The sequence below is a fragment of the Perognathus longimembris genome, chromosome 28, assembly GCF_023159225.1.
Source record: "Perognathus longimembris pacificus isolate PPM17 chromosome 28, ASM2315922v1, whole genome shotgun sequence".
Lineage (NCBI taxonomy): Eukaryota > Metazoa > Chordata > Mammalia > Rodentia > Heteromyidae > Perognathus > Perognathus longimembris.
In genome coordinates, this window is record NC_063188.1 from 92,013,741 (window position 1) to 92,039,228 (window position 25,488).

The window sequence follows — 25,488 nt, forward strand, 5'->3', positions numbered from 1 at the left end:
AATATACTCAAATATTATAACTTCTCTTTTTGTTTCCTTTCTAATATTTCTAAACTCCTATTGTTAACATATCAGAGAAAAGGCCATATAAAATTTGTTTTCTGGGATGGGAATGTAGTCTAGTGGTAGATTGCTTTTCTAGCATGCATGAAGCCCTGGGTTTGATTGGTCACCACCACATACACAGAAAAAGGCAGAAGTGGCCCTGTAGCTCAAATGGTAGAGTGCTAGCCTATAGCAAAAAGAAGCTAGGGACAGTGCTCAGGCCCTTATTTCAAGCCCCAGGACCAGCAAAAGATTGCAAAAATAATTTATTGTCTAAAATTATGTCAGTCAACTGCCAAGGTGCCTGTCCTGGTATATTTTAATAGCTCCTTGTCCATAAAGCAAAGAACTATACTATAATGGTGTAGCCCATGAAGCTGAATATACATTAAGTTTTCAGGAAAATAGGAGTCCTTAAATATAAATAACCATCCACCATCATAGACTAAAACTAGAGACTACTTATAGAGTATTAACCAAGAAAATCATATTTGCCATCTTGACATAGAGTTGGAATATAATTTTGTTTTCTTTTAATATTTTTATTCCTTTCTGAACTTTTCTTTTTTTCTGAAACTAGATTTAAAATTAACTTATTCTTCCTGTTTCAATAGCAATTGTTTAAATACGAAAAGAGATTAGTATGAAAGTGTTGTATAATTAGAGGTTACTATTAGAGATAAAATTCAGTATTATATTGCTGGGAAATAGCTGTCAATATATAAGCTGAGAACCACATTTTTAAACTCAAGATTGTTAATTTCCTGCAGTGTCAATGAGGATAACTTTGGGACTATATCCTGTGCCCAGTTGGACACTTGTGCCATTTTTAGCTTTTATATTGAGAATAAATTTCCTAGTTCTTTCTTTCCTATGAAAAAAACTACAATATAAACCTTCTTAAGGTTTTATTTTGTATTTTTTACATGTAAAATAGTGAGTAATTTTATTTAGAATACTTTATCATTTATATATAAGGAATGACCTTACTAATATCAGTAATATGGATAATTCATAAGTACTGGATACTTTGTACAGATTTATTGATAGTAGTGATTTATTAAGTGTTTGCTAGGCAATCACTCTACTACTTAGCTCATAACTCTAGCCATTCATGCTTTTCTTATTTTTCTGATAGAGTTTGACATTTTTGCTTGACCTTGGTCATAATCTTACCTATGACGCTCACATAGCTGGATTACCAATATATGTCTTGACTCCTGACATATTTGTTAAAATGGGGTCTCACTAATATTTTTGCTGCCTACAAACCACATCTTCCCAATGTGGACTTCTCATGTTGTTGGGATTATTGGCATAAGCCACTGAGTTTGTTATTGAAAAGGATTTTAAAGTTTATTATAAAGGAAAAAAAAGCTTAGTACATCAATAAAATTAAGGATTCAAACTTATTAAACGTTTTATATGAAAATATATTTGTATTTTATATATTTTGGACTATGTATCACTGTTAATTTTATTTATAAATGATGCTCATATATAAATACATTCACTATCCTTTTCAGTCAAGTACAACAGAATACTTAGTTTAAATAAATCATTTTACCCTATTAATATTGGAATTATCAAAAGTAATAATATTGGAATATTTACCTAATAACCAACATAGGCATAGCTTGGTTTTCACTTCTTATGCTAGCAAATGTTTTCACCACAATTTCTGGTGGAATTACTATAACTATATAATAGAATCAATGGAGTTTTCAACATTAAATTTTGTTTCACTTTCTATTTCCAAATGTAAGTTATCTTTGTTAGTTAGGAACCTAAAGATAATCACATTAAGGAAATGTTTAAATAAAAGTAGTGATTATTAGCATGTTAGACGTTAAAAATAACTGCAAAGTATCATCACATTGAATCCTAGGACAGTATTTAAGGTGGTTCCTGATAGTAAGAATACCAGGGAGTATAATTAAAGACCACAGTATGATAAAACAGACAAAGCCTCCTCTTGCAAACAACATTAAGTAAGAAAGTATAAGTTTTATATTTTGTACTTTCCCATGAATGAACTCATTTGTGATTTTCTCACATACTTTGCTGTTAGATGGTCAGAAACTTTAGTCAGTTTGGTTCATCTCACAGCCAAAATTTAAATAAGCTTTATTTCATATCATGGTGAAGAAGTTTTCATTGCTTACAATGCTTCTAATCCTGTATTTTAAAAGCAAAAGTGACATGATCAATATACATTGTGCTCCTAAATTGACATTTTTTTGTTCTGGTATTGGAATTTGAACTCAAAGCCTTCTCTTCATGGTTTTTTGATTTAGTTTGGCACTCTAACCCCTTAGCTATATTTCCATTGCCATGTACATTTTGAATTGGAGTCATTTTTTAAAACTACTTAAAGATAATTAAGACAATAGAAAACTGCCAGTTGCTCTGTATGTTATGTGGAGCACGGAAGTAGTATTATTTGAAGTAATCTACCCCTCATTGTGGTATACAACTATATCCAATCAGCAAGATTTCATCTTTGCTCTTATTCCTTTATCTAATTGTGACCAATTTGATTTCTGGTTTCTCTTTCTTTCTATATGACACATTTACAATGCTATAGACAAGAGTTCACATATAATAAATGTTAATTACAGATATTTTTCCTGTTTAACTCCATAAAGAAAAACTGTCTACAGCCGTCTTAAACCCATAATTCTAGCTCTACTGAGAGAAGCAAATTGGAGATTGCACTGCAAAACCAACGAAGGCAGAAATGTTTAAGAGACTCCATATCTAGAATAGGCAGCAAAAAATCAGGGCTAGATTCATGGTTCAATTGCTAGAACACCAATAGAGCAAATGAGAGGCCCTGAGTTCAGATTCTAGTGCCAGCAAAAAAAATGCCTCTGTGTGTGTGTGTGTGTGTGTGTGTGTGTGTGTGTGTGTGCGCGCGCATGTGTCCCTGTGAGTGTATGGAAGAGCCTCATAGCAGTCAATGTTAAAGGGAAACTGTATAAAACAAATTTTCATATAAATCTGGCTTTTTCTCTAGTAATTCTGTTTAGAATCAGAAAAAGGAGAAAATTAGTAATTTGTATGTTACAGTCACTAAAGGTATAAAGTTTATTTAAATTATTTTGCATGAATATTTGAAGCTACTGTAATTAAAAATAGTAGTTCTATATGTCAGTACGGTCATAGAATCCTCCAGAATTTTGTCTCAGACTTTGCTATGGATTCTGAATAAATTTGTATTTCATATTTGACTATGTTTGAATGCCAAATGAAAATGTAAGCACCTTCACATAAAGTGCAACAAAAATAGGAGACTTTAAGTTTTTATTCCAACTATTCACCTAACGTGAGAGCCCTGAAAACACAGGTTTTTGCATTACTCTATCCGAGTTTCATAGCTGATGATGAATGTACTTGATGAAGAATACTTCACTTTAAGTGGCAGTTTTGAAGTACTTGCATGGAAGGTGGTGCACAATTAAAATTATTATAATAGTCTGTTATGCACTGTACACAAGTAATAAAATTAATGGATTCATTTCAAGTAATGATCCATTTCCTCTCAGCGCAATATATTTATTCATAGACTATTTCAGGGGTTGTTTAGAATATGAGATGTAAATGGATTATGATCCATTATCCCTGAGATTCTAATGTGCTACTACAAAATGGTTTCACTAAGTGTAGCTCATAATGCCTGGTGAGTTAGTGTTCTTAAGTAGCTAACCAAAAATTAGAAAAACAAATGCTCAAATGATAGATTCTTCAACTTTGAAGATATTTACACTTACAAAGTATTATAAAATGTTAATGTGTTAGTTGAATTAAGGAGCATAATTCTTTGAAATTCTTACATATAACAATTATATACAATAATAATAAAAAATTTCCATGTGCTAACACTCTCGTGGAAAATGGATTTTATATCCTTGAAATATCTTAAAAATCCTCTTCATGTTATAAAGAGAAACAGAAATTATATAAGCATGTAATTCATGAACTTTAATGGCATTACACTCTTTTAGTGTAAGAGATATATTCCACACTGCAACATGTGACATGAGATAGTAATTTCAAGCCCCTGACTAAACATTTGAAAGCAAATCTGAGACCAGAGAAACGGTGTGCTCTTTTGTGAATGGCTTTCTTCTGCCTCTGTGTCAATGGCTCTCCTATTGATCTGCTGTGGGATTAATTCACACATACAGTGTGGTTCTTCTTTTTCTACTTAAGCTGAGAACCATAGTAAATAATGATAGGGATGACATAGTTCCTTGAGGGCAATATATTTAGACAGACCACATTTTCTCTAGTTGAACAGCAAGCAAATTCACATGTGAAGTTGTAATATTATTCTATACAAATTGTTCATAGAACACCAAATTTTCTATAATCAGTATTATATCTGGGTCAGTGGCACTTTGAAATTTTTACTTTTAATGTTAGGGGTGATTGTTCTTAAATTCAATTTTAAATTTAGGACCAAGTATTATAAGATTATGTAAATGCTTTATTAATAAAACACTAAATATTGATATAACTTCTAAAGCATTATACTGTCTATATCCTATACTTGTTTATGATATATAAAATGAATTTTGATGTATCAGCCATCATCTTTCATTAATTACTTATTTTAGTCATTTAAATGACCTCCTCCAACCCTAAAATTCACACTTAAAAAGTTTGGTCTCTTTTCTTGTCTCCTGAATGCTCTTTATCCTATCTTCTATATAAACATTGATTAATGTTTGCTGGCTTTCTAGACTATGTAAGACTTTTTGTAAGTAACCCATATATGCTAAATCAAAATTCTCAGAAAGTTGATCAATTATTTTTATTTACTTTTATATGTATGTATGTATGCATACATGTATGTATTGCCAGTCCTGGTGCTTGAACTCTGGGCCTACACACAATCTCTGAGCTTTTTGGCTCAAGGTTAGTACTCCACCACTTGAAACACAGCTTCACTAAGGGCTTTTTAATGGAGATAAAAGCCTCACCGATTTTTTTTCTGGTGGGGTTGGCTTCAAACTGCAGCTTTTACATCTCAGCTTCCTGAATAACTAAGATTATAAGTATGAGCCAGCAATGTCCTGACTATTTTCCTTATTTCATGGATGGGGGAAATAGGACCCAAACATATCTGATAATTGAACCAAATTCACTGGTCTAGAAAGTATTATCCCATTTGAATGTAAATTTGTCTAAATTCAGATTCCTTTTAATGTCTATACTCTTTTTCTCATTCCATCTTTTATCCCAATATGAAAACTTTACAGTTATAATGATTAGTATTGTAGATTTTGTAGTATTATAGTCTTGAAAAAAGTTGGCTTTTCTTTTACATTGCTCTTTAACATCTTGATGTATTTTTTGCACAATATTTGTATAAAGATAAACCTAACTCATTAAAACCTAACCTTGGGATTTTAATAGACAACCACAAAACCTATTGGCACTTCATTATAGTTTTAATGTCCTTTAACTATATATATAGTTATATATAACTATAACTATAACTATATATATATATTACTTCTTTAGTTTCTGAGCTCTTTTTTTAAGTACTGGAGTTTGAACTCAAATCCCTGTGCTTGTTAGACAGGCATTCTACCACTTTAGTCATGTTCCCAGCCTAGTAGATATATTTTTAAAGTTGCCCCTTAAGAGGCATATTCATTCTTCTTTATGTCTGCTATCAAGTAGCCGAATGTTAATTAAGACTCAAGTCAGCATCACTCCATCTATCTACATTAAATTTACTTCAATATTTCTTATTTACCTGTTTAGTATCTGGTTCATATGGACATTTAAAATATTATAGATTATCTTGTTGAAGTTCAACATTTTCTGGATAAACCTCTCTGATTTTGAGACTATTAAATATTTTAACATTTTTACCTGGGTAATGTTGGCTCATATCTGTTATCCTAGCTACTCCTCTGGTTGAGTCAGTGTCAACATTCATAACCAGCACCAAGAAAGAAATCCTTGATACTTCATCTCTATGTAACTAGCCAAACACTAGGCTGGAGGCTTTATTCAGCTGGTAGTGTATTATCCGTAAGTGAGTGCAAGGCACTAAGTTCAAAGCTTAGAACCAAGAAGAAAATTTCCCCTATGTAATTGTAAATAATGGCTTTTTAATTTTCCATCCAAAATTTTTAACAATTGCTCATAATACACTTATTCAAACTGAGTGTCCATATGAACAAAATGTTAGTATTTTCTCATAAATTTTCTACTAATGATAATACTTTACTACTACAATTACATAGTGGTGTACCTCCAAACACATGTTAGGTGGAGACCATGCTCCTGGAAAGCATTATACATAAACACAGCACCAGGAGCAGGGATTCTTTGGGGCTAAACAACACAATGAATCTACATATTTCCCAAAACTGAGCCCCCCAGGTTACCCATTGAGCAAGGCATCTGCAATTCAAAGGATGGCTTCTCTCACCACCAGCCCTGGAGGGACAGCCCCTCTTCTCCTGGCCAAGCTCCTGATTGGCTACATAAACAACAGCTCCCAAAACCTGCATAGGCAAAGGATGGTTGTGACTCAGTTTACCCACTACATTATAGGTGATTTTTAAACATTAGGTGAATTTCTACATTTTATAAATAAAAAAAAAACTTTTTATAGTAAGATTATTTTCTGAAAGCTTATTTCAATTCCTTGGTCAGTGGGTTCTTTGCTTCTGGTAAAGTATAACATAGAATATAATTTGGGGTTATTTTCTAAAGCATACACAATAGTATTTCTACTAATTCTCAGACTGACTTAAAATTGAAAATGAAAGTTCATTTGAGAAAGTATAATTATGTACAAGATATTTAACATTCATTTGGAAACATCTAAAATATTATTCATGATCAATCCTAATCAGGGTTTTGATCACTTTTGCTTTTATTAAATATAACTTACCATTCCATATTTTAGTCCTCATTTATTTTTTGTAACATTTATATTCTTTGATAAGATGCAAATCTTATTAATTTCCAATAGGTAATCAAATATAATCTATTTTTGTAGTAAATATTTATCAGTTAATAAAGTATTTGTTTAAAATCATTATATGATTGATACTGTTATGATACAAACTTGCTAGTTTTCAGATCATTTCTATCTATATTTAATTTTTTTTGTCTAGAGGGTGTTAACGCTGACAGCATCAAACAAGCCTCAGAACAACTGAACAGCCGGTGGTTAGAATTCTGCCAGTTGCTAAGTGAGAGACTTAACTGGCTGGAGTATCAAATCAACATCATCACTTTCTATAATCAGTTACAACAATTGGAACAGATGATAACTACTGCTGAAAACTGGTTGAAAACCCAACCCACCACCATATCAGAGCCAACAGCAGTTAAAAGCCAGTTAAAAATCTGTAAGGTAAGAATATCTCCAACTTCCATGTAGAACATTATCAATAGACATTCCTTGGCAATTTGTAAGAGGGTCATAACAAAGCATTTAGTAGTGAAATTTCCACCTGCAAAGGATTTAACTAAGCACAGTGAGGATCAAAATTTAAACAAAAAAAGACAGTTTAAATAGACACTGTGTGGATACTGACAGCCTACCATTGAATTTAAATAATTTGTGCATAGCTAGTTGATTTTGTCAGTTTTCAAAAGGATGAGAAAGATAGGGAATATGGACACTGCATGTTTTCTTTTTCTCTTTTATTAAACTTTTTTCTTTATTGTCAAAGTGTGATATGAGGGGTTACAGATTCATATGTAAGGCAGTGAGTACATTTCTTATTCAACTTGTTCCCTCCTCCCTCATCTTCCCCCCACCCCGGACCTTTCCCTCTCCCCCCAAGAGTTGTACAGTTGGTTCACACCTAATGGTTTTGTAAGTATTGATTTTGGAATGGTTTGTGTTTTTGTCCTTTGTCTCTCAATTTTGATATTCCCTTTTCTTTTCTAGTTCTACTACCCAAGTTTTTTTTTAACTTATCTTGGAAACTGCAGGTGTTCTATATAAAAAAAAAATAGAAGCCTAAATTTTGAGCTCCTCTTTTGCTAAGAAGAAAATCCACTCATACTCAAAAAGTAGAATCCATTCATAAACTAGAAAAACATGTCAACAGCAAAACAATATGCTATACAATGGGATACTTGAGTATAGTCTTTACAACCCACAGCCCATTCAAAGTAAAATAACTTGAACAAGATCTCTTCATCAAGAAAACATTTGCAAATATAGTTGATATATAGAAGAAACTGAAGAAATAATCAAAATACTCATCATTATCTTATCTTGGGCTAGAAAGAACCTCAGAGGAGTAGGTTATGGAATTACCTGAGTGAGTGAGATCATGATAAGACAATCTTAAGAGCTAACCCAAGATAGCCATGCTATAATGGATCCAGAAACATAAATACTCCTCTCCACCCTCCTTGAAGAGTCTGAAAAGGAATCCCCACTGACTAAATTTAATTAAGAGGCAAAGGACACGTAACTGCTATCTATAAATTCTCCTAGGTCATAAGAGAAGGAAATTTCAGTAGTTCTCAAGGGGACAAACATGATGGAACTGGCACAAAAGTGCATGAAAAAGAGATTTTAAAATGCCTATCTTCAAGTGTATAAAAACTAGAGATATATAGCATGGAAAATAGGTTGAAAATGTCCCATCAGTATAATCTATGAATTTTTCTTGGGAAATGGGCAAATTGTAAATAGATGGATTAAAAGTTTTCTAGGATGAATGCATTTAATATTAATGGAGTTCATTTGCATGTTTTACAGAGAATGATTTGAGTATGGTGAATAGAGGTAGAGAATTTTCCAAAATGATTGAGCTGAGATATTGAATCCAGAAAATTATAAAAAAAAATCTGAGCTATTATGAGAGGAAAAGTAATAGACAGACGTGAGATTATTTTCTATAAAGATTGGATTTGTAGCTCTACTAGGAAGCAAATTAACAAGAAACTATATTTTTTTAATAAAGCTTCTACTCCAGGAAGATATTTATTAGAGAAATATGTAAACTATAAAATTTCTACCTTTATATAAATCTTATAATTAAATAGGAACTAAGGTTTCTGTGAATTAGAGGAATTATTAAAATGTATTGTTTCTTGCTACAGAAGTATGTTAAATCCATGTATGATAGTGAATACCTATAATTCCATTGCTTGGGAAATAGAAGCATAGAAGGATGCTGACATTTTTGTATAGTTTAGTCTACATAGAGAATTCCCAGCTGGACTTTTCTATATAGCAAGAACCTGCCACCTCCATGCCAAAAACCAAGAAATCTCTGTAATTCATAGTTCCTAAACCATGTTCTGAGATTTAGATGTGCACATCATTTTAACATAGGTATATTCATCCATAATATAAATATTCAGTATCTCTACTGTGGCAAGGAACTAGAAGATGTTAACTAACTTCGGTTTCCATAACAAATAAGACTTATAGTTTAAACAAAGTGACTTACTTTCTCATGATTCCAGAGGTGGGAGTGTCAAAGTGGAATGTCTGGTAGAGTTCAGTTCCTGTGAAGATCTCTCTTAGTGGATTGTAGATGGCTACCTACTTACCATGTCTTCACAAGACTTTCCTCTGGGTTGGGAAGAGAAATAGAGATAGAAATAGAGACAGAGAGATAATAGGAGGTGGAGAATGAGAGAACTTTTCCTTATTTATCCACCAATCATACGTGATTAGGTCCTTACCCAACCCTGATGTTCAATCAAAACTAACCTTTTATAAATAAATATAGCTTGATTGCTTCAGGTCAAGATGATGTCTTCTTTGGCATATTCTTAGAAATTTTTCTTTCAACTGAACATTTTTACAAATATTTCATGATTTTCAAATCCCTCTTAACTTACACAATATACTTGTTTATACTATATACTCCTTCCAGAATTACTTAAACAGGAAAAATGGTTGCTATCTGGTGAAATGTGTGACAGGTCCTTAAATGTTCATGGAAGATGTCATTTGGAAGTTTAGCTTAAGAAGTATATGCATTTCTCTAATAAAAAGGATATTAGTGTTTATCAATTATCATATTATCCTTTATCAATTATCATATTCTTTATCCATGAATATGTACTAATCTTCTGGCCTGCAATTGAGAGGAATTATATCTGAACTGGGGGTCATGAATTTACCGATTTTGTTATGTCTTCCGTTTTTACCATCTGAAAGAATTCAATCACTAGAGTTTAATTTACTTGTATCTTTTCCTATGCTTATAAAGGCATAATGACATTCTTCTTAAAGTTTCCTTTATGTCTTTTATAAAACAGAACACAAGTAGCCTTGTCCAGTGCCTACCTTTCCCCAACGAAATGACTTGTGATGAAATTTATGTTACCAGTCTTCCAACAAAAGTTTGTTCTTTCCACACGAGTGGAATGCATTCAAAATGAACAATTCTATTTTATTTTGCCTTTTAACTGTGATTTCCAGGAAGCTCAGTTTAAATTTAGTTCATAATTGCTATAATCCTTTTAATTTTCTCCTTTTAATTGGCTCATGATCCAAGTTTTAATTGTAATTATCCTGTTTTTAACATATCAAGTGATAAACAGTCCCAAGTATGTTTCTCCAAAGGTAGCATAGATATAAATTATAAGTAAGCAACCATGGCAATAATAATTTATAAACCACATTAAAAAAATTGCTCAAATTAGTAAAAGCTAATTACAATTTTACCTGAGAGTGTAAAAACTCAGAGAACACTACTATCCAAAAGAAATATAATTAGAGTCACAAACTCAAGCCATATAGGTAGTTTTAAATATTCTAGAAACTACATTTAGAAATTGAAAAGAAAAAGATAAAAATGTCAATAGTCGGGGCTGGGGATATGGCCTAGTGGCAAGAGTGCCTGCCTCATATACATGAGGCCCTGGGTTCGATTCCCCAGCACCACATATACAGAAAATGGCCAGAAGTGGCGCTGTGGCTCAAGTGGCAGAGTCCTAGCCTTGAGCAAAAAGAAGCCAGGGACAGTGCTCAGGCCCTGAGTCCAAGCCCCAGGACTGGCCAAAAAAAAAAATGTCAATAGTCTGTCCTTGTTTAGCAAAATAATATCGTAAGGTTTAATCAGTACCACAGAATTACAAAATAGTCGTGTGCCAGTGGCTCACACCTCCAAACCTAGCTACTCAAGGAGGCTGAGATATGAGTATCACGGTTCAAAACCGGCCCAAGCAGAAAAGTCCTAGACCTATTTCCAATTAACTACTCCAAAAAAGTAGAAATAACTTGTGGCTCAAATGGTAGAGCACAAGGTTTGAGCACAAAGTAGCTCAGCAACAGTGCCCAGGCTGTGAGTTTAAGACCCACAAGTGACCAACAGAATAAGTACAAAATAGAATAGGTTTAAAAATTTTCATATTCAGTCCTCAAAACTGAGTATGAATTTTATAATTTCATTGAAAATTCACATCTACTATTCAAATTTCAATTGGTGAGTAGGCACCAATAGCTCCTGACAGCTGTCTTGGATAGCACAGTAGAGCCTATGTGATTTTACTATGCAAGCCAGAATACTATTGAGACTAAATGTAGGTGCTCCAAAGAATTATGGTAGTACAAAGAAAGCCTAAACAAATAGTCACTCTGATTAAATGTAGGGCAGCTCTCTGTTTGGTCAGAGATAATGAAGATATGTAAAAGTTAGAGGATTATAGGTAAAAATTTAAATACATTTATCCTCATAATCCTGTCCATACACACACATGCAAATATTCAATTATAATTTACATATCATTTCACATGCAAAATGTTTAGAATTTAATGTAAGATGTGTATATATAATCATTATAATGTGTATATTACTTTTATATGCATAAATTCAAAGCAAGAAGTATTATTCATTGCATAAATAGATTTTGAAGGGAAGGAATTGAGTTTTTAATTAAAAGGATTTAAAGTCATTTCTAAGTACTTTTTGGCTGCACCCATTCATAGGTGTGAATGTCCTAAGTAGTGTCATCTTGATACAAACTTAACGAAGAGCCATGCTTTTGGTAAATTGATGACCTCTATTAGAGGGTTGCCTGCATCATCAAGGATGTTTCCTATTAAATGTTTATTATGGGTATTAAGCTGATCTTGCAACACTACTTTTTAACAACTTGCTTTGCAAAACTAATGTATGCAAACTAAGTGTTATTTATTTTTAATACTCTAAATTATGTTGCAGGATGAAGTCAACCGGCTGTCAGCTCTTCAGCCTCAAATTGAGCGATTAAAAATTCAGAGCATAGCCCTGAAAGAAAAAGGACAAGGGCCAATGTTCCTGGACGCAGATTTTGTGGCCTTTACAAATCATTTTAACCAAGTCTTTGCTGATGTGCAGAGCAGAGAGAAAGAGCTACAGACAAGTAAGTACAAATACTCAAAACAGGACTTACTTGAAATTTTCAAAATCATTTATTTGTGGGAAAGTAAAAATGATTGACTTAAAAGAATAACTTCTATCAATGGAGCTATCCTTCCTGGTGACCTTTATTAGCAAGCACTAAAATACTGGTTTGAAACCTAATATATTTATATTTCTCCCTTCCATAATTCATTACTTTGTTGAAAAAAATAAACATCTTTTCAAGGGTTGAAAATTTCACAATCAGGTATTTCGGACATTGAAGAAAATAAATGTGAAACTGAATCTGTGTGAGTAGACTTTCATGAGCTCCATTTTGCTCTATTTACAAGGATATTTATATAGACATCTTCTATTTATTCTTTCAATTCATCTTAACAATATTATAGCTGTAACATACATATGGCACTGAAACTCAGCAATGGATAAATTATTTTTTGGGCTACATTTTACTTTTGGATCACTGTAATTACATAATCCTCTTTTTCTCTTTCAGTGATAAAGTAAAAGATAAAAGTAAAGCGGTTATGCAAATGCATGCCATGTGACTACAAAAATTTTTCAAGTTTCTTTCTCTCACAACAACTTATGTTCTTAAAATTCTAATGCATAAATAGTATTTACTCAAAAAAGTACTCTCATCAGCTTAATTTTTACGTAAACTTCCTTAGAAGGATAGATCTTTGAACAGAGGCATTATTAACTGAGTGTTTTAAAAATCAACTGTCAACATACAAACATATGTTCATGTGCGTACACAATTATTGAGTGTAATGGGGATTTAAAACATTAAGATAACAATATACCATAAAATGTCTTCCATACGTTTGTTATAAGACATATAAAACATATATATTTCTCCATTGAAACTTTTCTTAGTTGGAGAAGATATTTTCCTATTGTTTTTCTTTGTAAATACTCAAAGAAATTATTATATAAAACATTACTAAAATATACTGATATACATGAAAATTTCCTGGTTTACTAAATTTTATTTTTCTAAACATGAAATAAACTACATCAAACAAATGACGAATACATTTTTCCTTGCACTTCAAAGTTCTTTTAGCTAAACGTTTATTTTTCTTGTAGGAAATCAGGTATAACTTTAAAATAATATCAGCTCCCTCTAGTGGATTTCAATGTACTTGTTGCTGTGCTCCCTTACAATCAAATGTGGAAAATATTATGGGTGTTCTAAATTTTGTAACATAGTCTTATTTACCAATATTGTCTTTACTCTTGTCATAGGTGCATACAATTCATTTTAAAAATAAGTTATTTTAAAATGATATAACTTGCAGTCCAAAGAGCCTCTTACCTGGAAACATTATTTTAACTTTTATATAACAATTATAATAAAGTTTAACTCTTTCACTTTAAAGACATTCGGTATAGCAGTGTTGATAGCTGAGATTTATCTACGTTATTAAAGTAAAAAGTGGTAATATTTTCTCTATTCATATTGCCATCAATACCATCATTTGCCTTTCATATGTTCATGAATGTTTATAAAGCTTGCAAATTTTGGCTCATTTCTCTCCAAAGAAAATGTCTCACATTCTACTTTATTAATGAATAATCTTTTGAGTATGAAAAGTACAGTAAAATGTTTTGCCATATTAAACCATGCTGGTCATTTTGTTAATTAAAATCATTTCAAATATTTGTACTTGCATGTTTTATAGCCTTCAACTGACACTAGGGAGTAAATCTTTTTTCTTGTACTATTGCATATATCTTGAAAATATTAAATATTCAGCAAATAAGAACTGACTGACAGGGCTGGTAATATGGCCTAGTGGCAAGAGTGCTTGCCTCATATACATGAAGCCCTGGGTTCGATTCCCCAGCACCACATATATAGAAAACGGCCAGAAGTGGCTCTGTGGTTCAAGTGGCAGAGTGCTAGCCTTGAGCAAAGAGAAGCCAGGGACAGTGCTCAGGCCCTGAGTCCAAGGCCCAGGACTGGCATGAAAAAAAAAAAAAAAAGAACTGACTGACAGAAGCACTTGGTTATCTGTTATAAGATTTATTCCTCCTTAATATTTTTCTTTATTAACTTCTGCAATATAAAAAGAAACAACAAATCTTTCTTTTAAAATACAATCTATACATTGAGAAACAATGTAAGGAATTGAACTGGTAGTTGTAATCTGCATAATGATGTGAGGAAATAGTACTACAAAACTAAAATGAATTCTATATTCATAGGGCTTTTTAGACTGCAAATAATCTTATAAGTCATTTTGCCTACTCATCATATAGAAAGCACTTGAGTATATATTTTATTATTTGTTTGAAGCCTTTGAACTACTGGCACTGGAATAAGTGAAAGATCATATATAGGATAATATTAAAACTGTAGTACACAAGTGGGCATACGTATATTTTTCATAACTCTCAAACACTGAAAGCAAAGCAAATGTCCATCAGCTGATGGATACATGAAAAAAATCAGCCTCTTCAAATAAGAAGCATTTCTCAATGCCCTCATTATTTGGCAGTAAAATAGAATGAAGTATTGATACATGCTGGATGAACCCTAAGAATCTTATGCTAAGTGGAAACGGCTAGTTACAGAAAAACAAGTGTTTCATTATTTCATTTGTATGTAAGTAAGTCTGTAGAGAAAAGAAAGGAGATTAGTATTAGGTCTGGGAAGTTGAGGGGTAGAATCTTTGCTGAGACAATTTACAAACTATGAATAGTAAATCATTAAACCATCTTTATTATGGATAATCTAGTATTTTAACAAGAAATTATGTTTTTATATGAAAGCAAAGTTCTATTGTATAATAATGATTAGGATTTTTGTTAATTTGACCTGGGTTTTCAGAAAACAGGGAAAGTAACAATATTGCATATGAGAAATTATTTTGTGTGCTGTAATACTTCAAGTGGATACTTTTCTGTTCTATCTCTTTATATTTTCGTACTACATTTCTGTCACTCATTCCGTAATTAATAAATATTTTGAAGGTCTGCTCTACCCTCCAGAAGTGCTGAACATTACGTACTTAGTGGAACTCAATTGAAAAGCAATATTTGTACCTTCGTGGATCTTACAAAAATATAAAATTAGCCTCTAAATAATAATGTGAGTCAGGCAATATGATTCAGGGAAGATAATATTTGAACCAAACATGTATAATGTGCAATTACCCTCTCTGTCATAAATGGAAAAAATGGCATTAATAGGAACAAAAACAGGAGAATTTCCCCAATTTGAAGAAAGGTTTTTCAAGTCCAGTAGAGAGAAAAGAGGCAAGAAGTACTTGAATTCAGAAATTATGGAATAATTAGAGTACGATTATGGTACCATATCTGTAAGCTCCCATAGGCATCTGTAAAATATTGAGCTTCTTTTTAAAGAGTATTTGAAATTGCCCAAGGAATTTGCATTGACAAAGTACAGTTTCTGGCTCATTTGAAAGACAATAATGGAAACATGGCTCTGAGGAGGAACAGGAAAATAGGTGGAAATAATATCATACAAATGAGAATCTATTTCACCTTGGACTAGAGATACTATTACCAAGTTTACAGAGAATATGGTCCTCTCTTGCAGGAACAGCAGAGCTCAGTAGGTGTTTTATCACAGCTGTTTGCTGTTAAGATACTGAGATTGGAAAAATTAAATGAATCAACAAAAAGGAAGATTGACTGAAGCAAACTATTTCAGTTCCAAATTAGGCAATTAATGTAATTTACTTTCTTAAAACTTTAGAATAATTTTAATATGTCTAGGCAAAGAAATCTGTTCTTCTAGTAGACATATGCTCTTTTGCTTTGCTTCTTAACTTCAGAGATAAATAACAAAATTACAATTTTAAAACAGCAAATGGTCCTCTTTTTCTAGTTTCTTTACCAATGCCACCAATTGCAACCATAATAGATATATATAAATAACCTTGTTATATATTTGACATTGTGAGATAAAAGCTTTTCTTCCTGGCTTCAAAAAGTCCTGGAAACTTGCAAAATGCTAAGTTAGAGCATAAAACATGACCAGGAGCTCGTGGCTCCCACCTACAAGACTAGCTACTCAGTAAGCTGAAATATGAGGATCATTGTTTGAAACTAGCTAGGTTATCAAAAGGTGGTCAAACTCTTACATCCCATTAACCACCAAAAAGTGGAGGTTTGACTCAAGTTGGTAGAGTACTAAGTTGACCAAAAAGTAAAGGGACAATGACCAAACCCTGAGTTAAACTTTTATTGCTGCTGTGTACCAGCACATGTGCTCGCGCACACTCATAGAACACAAAACGTAAAGATTTAAAAAAAAATTTCATAGATAACATAATATTCACACACTAGGCACATATGGGTACACAGGCATATAAATACTTGCAAATCCTTCCATATACTCAGGAAGGAAATTTGCCAAAAATATTAAAGAATTTACCTCAGGGCAATAAAGTTTTGGGTAGTTTCTTGTCTTTCTCATTTGCTGCATTTTCAAATGTTTCAACAGAAAATGTCAGTTACTTTGAATGTGAAGAGTATTTAAATAATTGTGGGGTTTTTTGGTACTAAATTTTGAACCACTGTTAGGCAAGAAAGCACCCTGCCCCTTTAGCCAGGCCTCTAGCCCTTTGTGCTTTCGGACATGATTATTTTAGACAGGGTTTTACTTTTTTCTAAGGCTGCCCAGAGACTGCTATCTTCCTACCTGTTCCTCCCACATAGTTGGAATTACAGGCACATTCCACCAATCCAGCCTTATGAGATGGACTCTCATAAACTTTTTACCCAGGCTGGCCATGGAATAGTCATTTTCTCAATCTCTAGCTCCTGAGGAGCTAAGGTTAGTCATGAGCCACTATATCAAGCCCTGTCTTTTTAAACATTAAAAATATAAAATATACATTTGATTAAAAAGGATTGAGTGTGGATGAAATAATGGGACAAAAGTAATTGTTAGTCAAATTTCAAAACAAAATATAAAGATTTTACTTTAAACAATTATCTAACAAGAACCATTAAAGATAGGATTGCTGAAAGTATAAAGGTAATGTTTGAGACTGTATTACAGAAAATAAAACAGAAGGTAAACCAAAAAGCAGAAAAATCAAAACACCCATATCTTGTTTTTTTTTTAAATATATTTCAGTACTGTCATAGTTTATATTTACATCAACTTGGGAGTTTTCCCAGCTTCTATGTAAACACTATACAGTGAGAATACAATGAGTCATGTATGAAATGTAAAACTTTCTAGTAACCATATTAATAAACAAATACATGTAATTGCATGTTTTAAGTAATTTAATAAATGATAGGACATCAGTGGAGTGTTTTTACCTTTTTGCATAATTGTTTTGTACCAGTTATTTTCCCAGTGAGTTCTAACATGTGCTTATCAATCTATAATCAACTTAATCTAATTTTCATTATTTCAGATACATTTCCGTTATCATAAACATTATGAATGTATTTAGATTTAAATGTGGTGAATTTAGACTTAAATGGTAGAATGTGTGATTTAGATTTAAATGGTAGAAATTATTATAGCAATTTTTTGGTGGTTAATTGGAGGTAAGGGTCTCATAGATTTCTTACTAGCAAGCTTTAAACCATGATTATCTGTTGTCTTTCTCTTGAGTAGCTAGGAATTATAGTCACCTGGCCATTAATAATTTGTTTTGAGACAAAAGTCTAATACTCATATGTAATATATGAAAAAAATAATAATCAGGTCATATTTTTTATACATCTTGTCTATGTCAAGTGATACGATTAGTAATTCTAAAGTCTTGTAAGATGACAGATTATTAACTGGTATATACTTATTGAGTCAGTGAATTCAAATTTAGAATGTTAAGTGGTCCTCTTACATAAAGTGAAGAAGGAATTCCCTAGATGGAACTGAATTATTTCTGTTTCTAGATGGGATCTCTAGGATAATATTCAGAGTGCTCCACTCACTAGAAGATGGAGTAATTCATACTGAACTCGCTTTTGGGTATTTCAGATTCAACACAAACATTTTCTTTTCAGATTGAAACAGGAACCCTTCACTAAAATTATCTAGTGTTCCTTGCTTAAGTAAAATATTCTGCACAGTTGTGCTGATTTGTCAAACCATTGTTTTTGAACCTACAAGCAATTCCTGCTCTCCCTGAATAATGTTGTGGCAGTTACAGTAGTTTAAAAAGTATATTTTATAGTTGATATCCAAAATAATGTTTGGGAATTAATTTTTTTTCAAATTTTTATTATCAAACTGATGTACAGAGAGGTTACAGTTTCATACGTTAGGCATTGGATACATTTCTTGTACTGTTTGTTACCTTGTCCCTCATGCCCCCCTCCCTCCCCCCCTTTCCCTTCCCCCCCCCCCAGGTGTTCAGTTCACTTACACCAAACAGTTTTGCAAGTATTGCTTTTGTAGTTGTTTCTCTTTTTTTACCCTGTGTCTCTCAAATTTGGTATTCCCTTTGAATTTCCTACTTGGAATTAATTTTTAAACACAAAAAAGTCCCCAAGATTGAAAGAAATTCAATATGAAGTTGGAATATAAAAAGCAATGAAGAAATAATAAATTGAGCATAGTTTACCAAGATAAAGTGTTACGTGTGAAAGCATGTTCCTTAGCTGTTTAGAGAATTGATTACTAAATGGAAATCTTACAACAAATTGAGAGGATCCCATTTCATGTATGTACTGGTATGTGCACAAGTGTGCACACACACACACACAATTTTATTATACAGCATTATCTAGCAGAAACTCTCTGTCTCTATCTCTCCTCGACTCATTATTTATTTATTTATATTTATTTTAAATAGTAATCATTTTAGTTAGTATAATACATTCATTCATACTAAGTTCCTTTCTTGATACATTCCCTGCATTTTAAGTATAAAAAACATTCCTGATGCTCACAGAACTGAGTAAATATTTGCTGAATTAAGGAATAATAAATGAATGACCTCATTTAATTTTCCCTAAAGTATTATTATCCTCACTTCAATAAACGAGGTTCAAGATAGTAAGAGTTTAAGTAATTTGCTAAAGCTAGTAAGTAGATAGCCAAGTCTAATGCCAGGCTTATTGAACTGAAAAATCAGAGTTTCTAATTTTCATGCTATATGGCCTGTCTGTAGAAACAAGGAAGGAAAGAGTGGGAGGAGGAAGATAAAAGACAGAGCAATAGAGATTAATCAATGAATTCACGAATTCACATTGCATACACAAAAAGAATCAGTTGATATTCAAGTAACATTGTTTAAATTAACCCATATATAATATATATGTAATTTTAAAATGCAAGAATAAATCTTGTTAAATGTCCATGAAAAGTTGGTGTCTTTTTTCTAATAAAATGCATTTCCAACATTTTCAACAATCACTCTGTACTTAATCTCTCTTAACAATACATTTATCATCTGAATAAAATTGAACTGACTAATATAGTTTCTTGCAAGCTTCGACTATACACTTGTTCCAGTTACTGGTTACTGCCACAAGACAAACATATTAATTTCCAAAATATTCACGTTGATTTCAATTATATCAACATGAAGCTTACAATCCATGTAACCATCTCCTTGTTGCTGCTTTCAGATTACTTGATCAAGTGTCTTCTCAAATACAAACTTGCTTCATCATAATTAAATACTTGCAAAATTTCCTATAGTTTTAAAGCCCTTTCTCTTTGTTTATGAATGACATTCAACATTCGAATATATCTGATTGGTAATGAGAAATGACATTATTTACATTAAAAAATTATGTTTACATAATCTCAGAGATTATTCTATAGAATTCTGAGAGTTTCCAGATTAAAAAAATTCTCTTAAATAGTTGGGCATAAACACTCAAATGAATGAAAGCATATTGAATTTCATCCTCTACTTATTGTATCTTAGTATCTATTTCTTATTCACTTTCAAAAATCATCTTAATTTTATGAATATTCCATTAAATACATTGCAGGCTATTTGCTTATATTTTCATTTAGCATAGAGCAAATTGGTATGTGGAAGTGAGATTCATATTTTCTCTAATAAAATAATAATATTTAAGTAATATTTTATACAGTCATGTAAAGTAGGACTACATGATTTCTGGAATGACTAAATTAGTTGGCTGTTTTTTATAGAGACAACCTCAACATCTATTTCAAACTTTTTGTGAACAATCTTCACTCCCATATTGCTTTACCTGTGGATATTTATTTTATCTGAGTAGGTCATTGTGTTTTAGCTTAACTTTGAAATCATTATGCATGTATTAAAAATAATGCCAATAAAAAGTAAACCAAAAACTCAAAAGGTTCTCATTGAATTTTTCTTTTTGATCGGTCGTGGGGTTGTCTTAGATGTATTATAAAAATCAAATGACAATATGTATGAGATATTAATAGAATTCATGGTATATATTGAGCAAATAAAAATGAGTTCAGGTATAATTGACTTAGTGGTGACATGTTGTCATTTAAAATATTGATGTTTGGTTAGTGATACTTATTTCCCCAAAACAAAAATGGCCACAGAGCAAGAGAATGTATTACTTTCAACATCAGATATACTCAAAATTTAGTTTCTCCAATTACAGCCTCCTTTTTTTTTCATTCACTGAACTTAGAAAATGAATTGGCATTGTAAACTTTGTAAAACTGATTTGAAAATTTGATGTAATATATGTAAGATTCCTAATGTACCAGACACATGGTACTAATTTATTTTGTCACAATTATGCTTTGCATTTCAGGTATTTCTTAAACTTTGAAATTAGTAGTATGAATGAGTTCTATTAAAGTTAAATTGAAAATGATTAAATTGTTTTCTCTCTGTTATTTTCCCTTTTGGTGAAGTTTTTGACACTTTGCCACCCATGCGCTATCAGGAGACAACAAGTACTATCCGGATGTGGATTCAGCAGACAGAAACCAAACTCTCTATACCTCAATTTAGTGTCACTGAATATGAGATTATGGAACATAGACTTGGGGAGTTACAGGTCAGTGTGTATTTGAATAGTATACAATGGTGCACATCTCATTTATGGAGAAGTTTCATTGATGTTACCTCATATAATATTGAAATTAAAGTAGAAGAATGATAGATTACCAGTTGAACAAAAAGTTTATTTTTTACACTGTTATCTGTATTACACACAACCATAAAAATATAGTCATTAAAATCAGTTTTATTCTATATTTATGAAGTATACTTTTATATTATGCATTTCAGATATACTGAAATTTAACACAACCTTATAATTGCCTTATATCAGGAAGATAAAATGCTAACATAAAAAATAACTTCTGAGAAGTTAGAATAGTTTCTCTACTGATTCCCACATGTCTACATTATATGCTCAATTTTTAAAAATATGAATGTATCCACTAATTATATTTAGTATTCAAGATAATATGTACACTTTTAATAATTAAATTAAGACAATAAATTTTAACCTTGTAATCTCAGCAGTCATTTTAAAGGGTTAAGTATTATTTCTTTTCAAATGTAATTCTGTCAAAAAAGTATTTAAGCATGTAAAGTACATAATATTCTATCTAGACTATGTCTTTACAAAAGTATCAGTAATGCCCAGCGTCAGTGGCCCATGCCTCTAATCCTAGATACTCAGGAGGCTGAGATCTGAGGATTGTGGTTCAAAGGCAGCCTTGGTAGGAAAGTCCCTGAGACTTTTATCTCCAATAAACCACCAGAAAATCAGAAGTGACACTATGGCTCAAATGGTAGAGCACTAGCCTTCAGCTGAAGAGTTCTAGCTTTGAGGTGAAGAGTTCAGGGACAGCACGGAGGCCCAGATTTTGAGCCCTATGACAAAGCAAAAAGAAATATTCAATGAGTACCTTTTGAGCTTTTTGGTTTACTTTTTATTGGCATTATTTTTAATACATGCATAATGATTTCAAAGTTAACCTAAAACACAATGACCTACTCAAATAAAATAAATATCCACAGGTAAAGCAATATGGGAGTGAAGAAAGTTCACAAAAAGTTTGAAATAGAAGTAAAACAATTTTTCTACTGAAGACTAGAGTGTATGATATTTTTATGCAAATATTTGTGGGAACTATAAAATGCCTCCTTGAAATAATATACCAAAGTACCACAGGCAATTAAAAAATGATTCAAAGATACCCAGATGTGACTCATACATATAATCCTAACTTCAGTAAGATCAGGAGCATCATATTTGAAGGCAATTCCAGGAAAACAGTTAAAAGAAACTATCTCAACTAATGAAATGCTGAGTGCATTGGTTCACACCTATGGCTATAGCTATGCCAGGAGCATAAATAGGAAATTCATGTTCTACGCTGGCCCATTTGAAAACTAACTAAAAACAAAAGTGAATTATGTCTCAAGTGGTAGAAGACCTTCCTAACAATCTTAATACTTGAGGTCAAACTCTGGTACTGAGAAAAAATTGAAAAAGGTAGAAAGTTTAAAAAGTTCATTAAAACATGATGGAGACGCATAAAATTCAAGGGAAAAAATAACGATCATTGTAAAAGATAGTACAAAAGAAAATGAGACCAAAATTGTTTTTCTATAAGTGAGAAATTATAAATCATGATGTGCAGAGTGAAATATCATTTTAATATACTAATCTGTACATACATGCATACACAATAATTATAAGTACAAGTTTCAAAGACATGAACAAAACCTCACTGTGGTAATGTAAAGTGAATGTAAATTTTACTGAGAAAATTTAGTAATTTCTAGTAACACAAAAAATCATTCACTGGTATATACCATATAATTTCCATGAAATTGTATCTTATAAATAATTAATCAGGAGGGCTGGGAATGTCGCCTTGTGGTAGAGTGCTTGCCTAGCATATATAAAGCCCTGGGTTAAGTTCCTCAGCAACACATATATAGCAAAAGCCAGAAGTGGGCTGTGGCTCAAGTGGCATAGCTAGCCTTAAGCAAAAAGAAGCCAGGGACAGTGCTCCAGCCCTGAGTTCAAGCTCCAGGACTGGCAAAAAAAAAATAATCATAACATGTTCTGTGTTAAAGGTAGATAGGTATATGTAGATAAGGGTAGGTAGGTAGGTGGAGATATAGAGATGAAAGATTTATAGATGTAAAAATAATTCTCATTGGAAGCTAAATTAGTAACTAACTTCATGAGAAAAGCCATTAAACATTGCTTTAAAAAATACCTAATGACATGGAAAATGTATACAAAAATGTTTTCCTCAAAATGAAGTCATATGCCAGATAATGTCTAAAAACAGGACATGAGCAAGAAAAATGAAAAGTAATGTGAAAATTTAAATTTAGTATCATTGAATAGTCATAAGTGACTATGTAACCATAAAAGTTCTGTGTTTGGTGAAATATTTAAATGATTTATGTCACATTAGAAAAGAAGGAATAATCCTATGTGTGCATATAACTTAATCAGTATTGGGTATTTAGTTATGCATACAAAGGAAATTTTCATTTATATAAAATCATAACAGTTGCAAATAGATTTCTTTTTATTTTTCTCAAGTGTATGTTAATTTATAAGCATAAAGTGATAGTGGAATTGGTGAAAGCTAAAGATAAACATACTCTCATAACCCTTCATGCAATATGCAGGGTCATTGTATAATAAGTTTTATCACTTCTCTTGAAATTTTCCTGAAATTTCAAAACAGAAGGTAGCTTTTGAAAAATATGAAACTTCAGTTAATGTGGATTAATGGCCCGTTTGACATTTCAAGTTTTGTAATGAAGCAAAACAAAATGATTTGGGTATAGGTTTATTAGACACTATTTTATTTCATGTGGTATATAATTAATTCAAACCCCATGAATAATAGAATAAAGATGAATATATAAACACAATGCAATATAACTTTTTACCATATTTGATATTTCAAAAATAGTGTGATTTGTTTAAAAAGGCATTTAAAATCACAAAATAATGTACAATATATTCTTATAAGATGAATTACCATTTGGAGTTTTATGACTGATAGTAGATCATTCATTTGTTTAGATATTTGAGTCATATTAACTCATTTTAGCCAAACGAGTTAACAAACACTCTTTAATTATGTATCAACTAGTATAAATATATTTTTATTTTTTGAGGCTTTGCAAAATTCTCTCCAAGAGCAACAAAGTGGACTTGACTATCTCAGCACCACTGTGAAAGAGATGTCAAAGAAAGCACCTTCAGAAATTAGCCAGAAATATCAACAAGAATTTGAAGATATTGAGGGTCGTTGGAAGAAGCTTTCTTCTCAGCTGCTGGAACATTGCCAAAAGCTAGAGGAGCAAATGAATAAACTTAGAAAAATTCAGGTAATGAGATGTTTTGCTTTGTGTGTGTCTGCATGTGTGGGTGTGCAGTGTGTGCATGCATGCACACAAGTGTATGTGCCTGTGTGTAATTCATTCTCTATGTAACAATGTAATATGAAATTTAGAGGTATGTGGATATTTGACATCAGAATCATTCAAAATCATTGATAAGCTCTAACGACATATGTCTTTCCTAAGGAGCATAATTTGCCTATTTCTCCAGGGAAAAATGTAATTAAGAGTACTGCTTCTTAGATTTACTTTATGATCAACTTGATGCTTCTCACAATTCCAATAGGAATTAAATATGTTTTAGTGCGGTGATTTTCAAAATCAATCTAAATTCTTCCTTAGTTTGGGTGTACCAGTAGATATAGATACCATTTGGCATATTATTTAATTATTGTATTTTGTTTTATTTTTATCCCACCTCTTTACTCAAATGGACTTCATTTTTGAGGAGGAATTTTCTTTTCTTTTATTCTATTTTCATTTTTGTTGTTTTCTTCAAATATTTGTACAAATGAATTTTCATTTAACATATCAGTTTATGTGTACAATATCTCTAGATCAGTTACTCCTTCCAGCATTCTCTCAAATAGACTTCTTGTAACTTAATATGTATGAATAGTACTTCCATGCAATAATCACCTGTTATAAAGCATTAACAATAACATTCCTGAAAATCTTAGTTATTTAGTCTTATAAGTATTATTACTTGGTTGGCTAATCACTATGAAATATAGTACTCTTGAGAAAGAAACTTTAACAGGATGGAAAGGCAC

The 25,488-nt window shown here is 31.7% G+C and overlaps 1 protein-coding gene across 2 annotated transcripts in view; it reads left to right on the forward strand.

Annotated features, from left to right (window-relative positions):
• Positions 1-25,488, forward strand: part of Dmd (dystrophin) — a 1,916,788-nt gene that overhangs the window by 620,748 nt on the left and 1,270,552 nt on the right. For both annotated transcript variants that reach the window (XM_048336444.1, XM_048336436.1), the window contains 4 exons: positions 7,194-7,435; positions 12,228-12,408; positions 21,235-21,380; positions 24,491-24,703. In XM_048336444.1, coding sequence (XP_048192401.1) covers positions 7,194-7,435; positions 12,228-12,408; positions 21,235-21,380; positions 24,491-24,703 — 782 coding nt within the window. The remainder of the gene's footprint in view (positions 1-7,193; positions 7,436-12,227; positions 12,409-21,234; positions 21,381-24,490; positions 24,704-25,488) is intronic.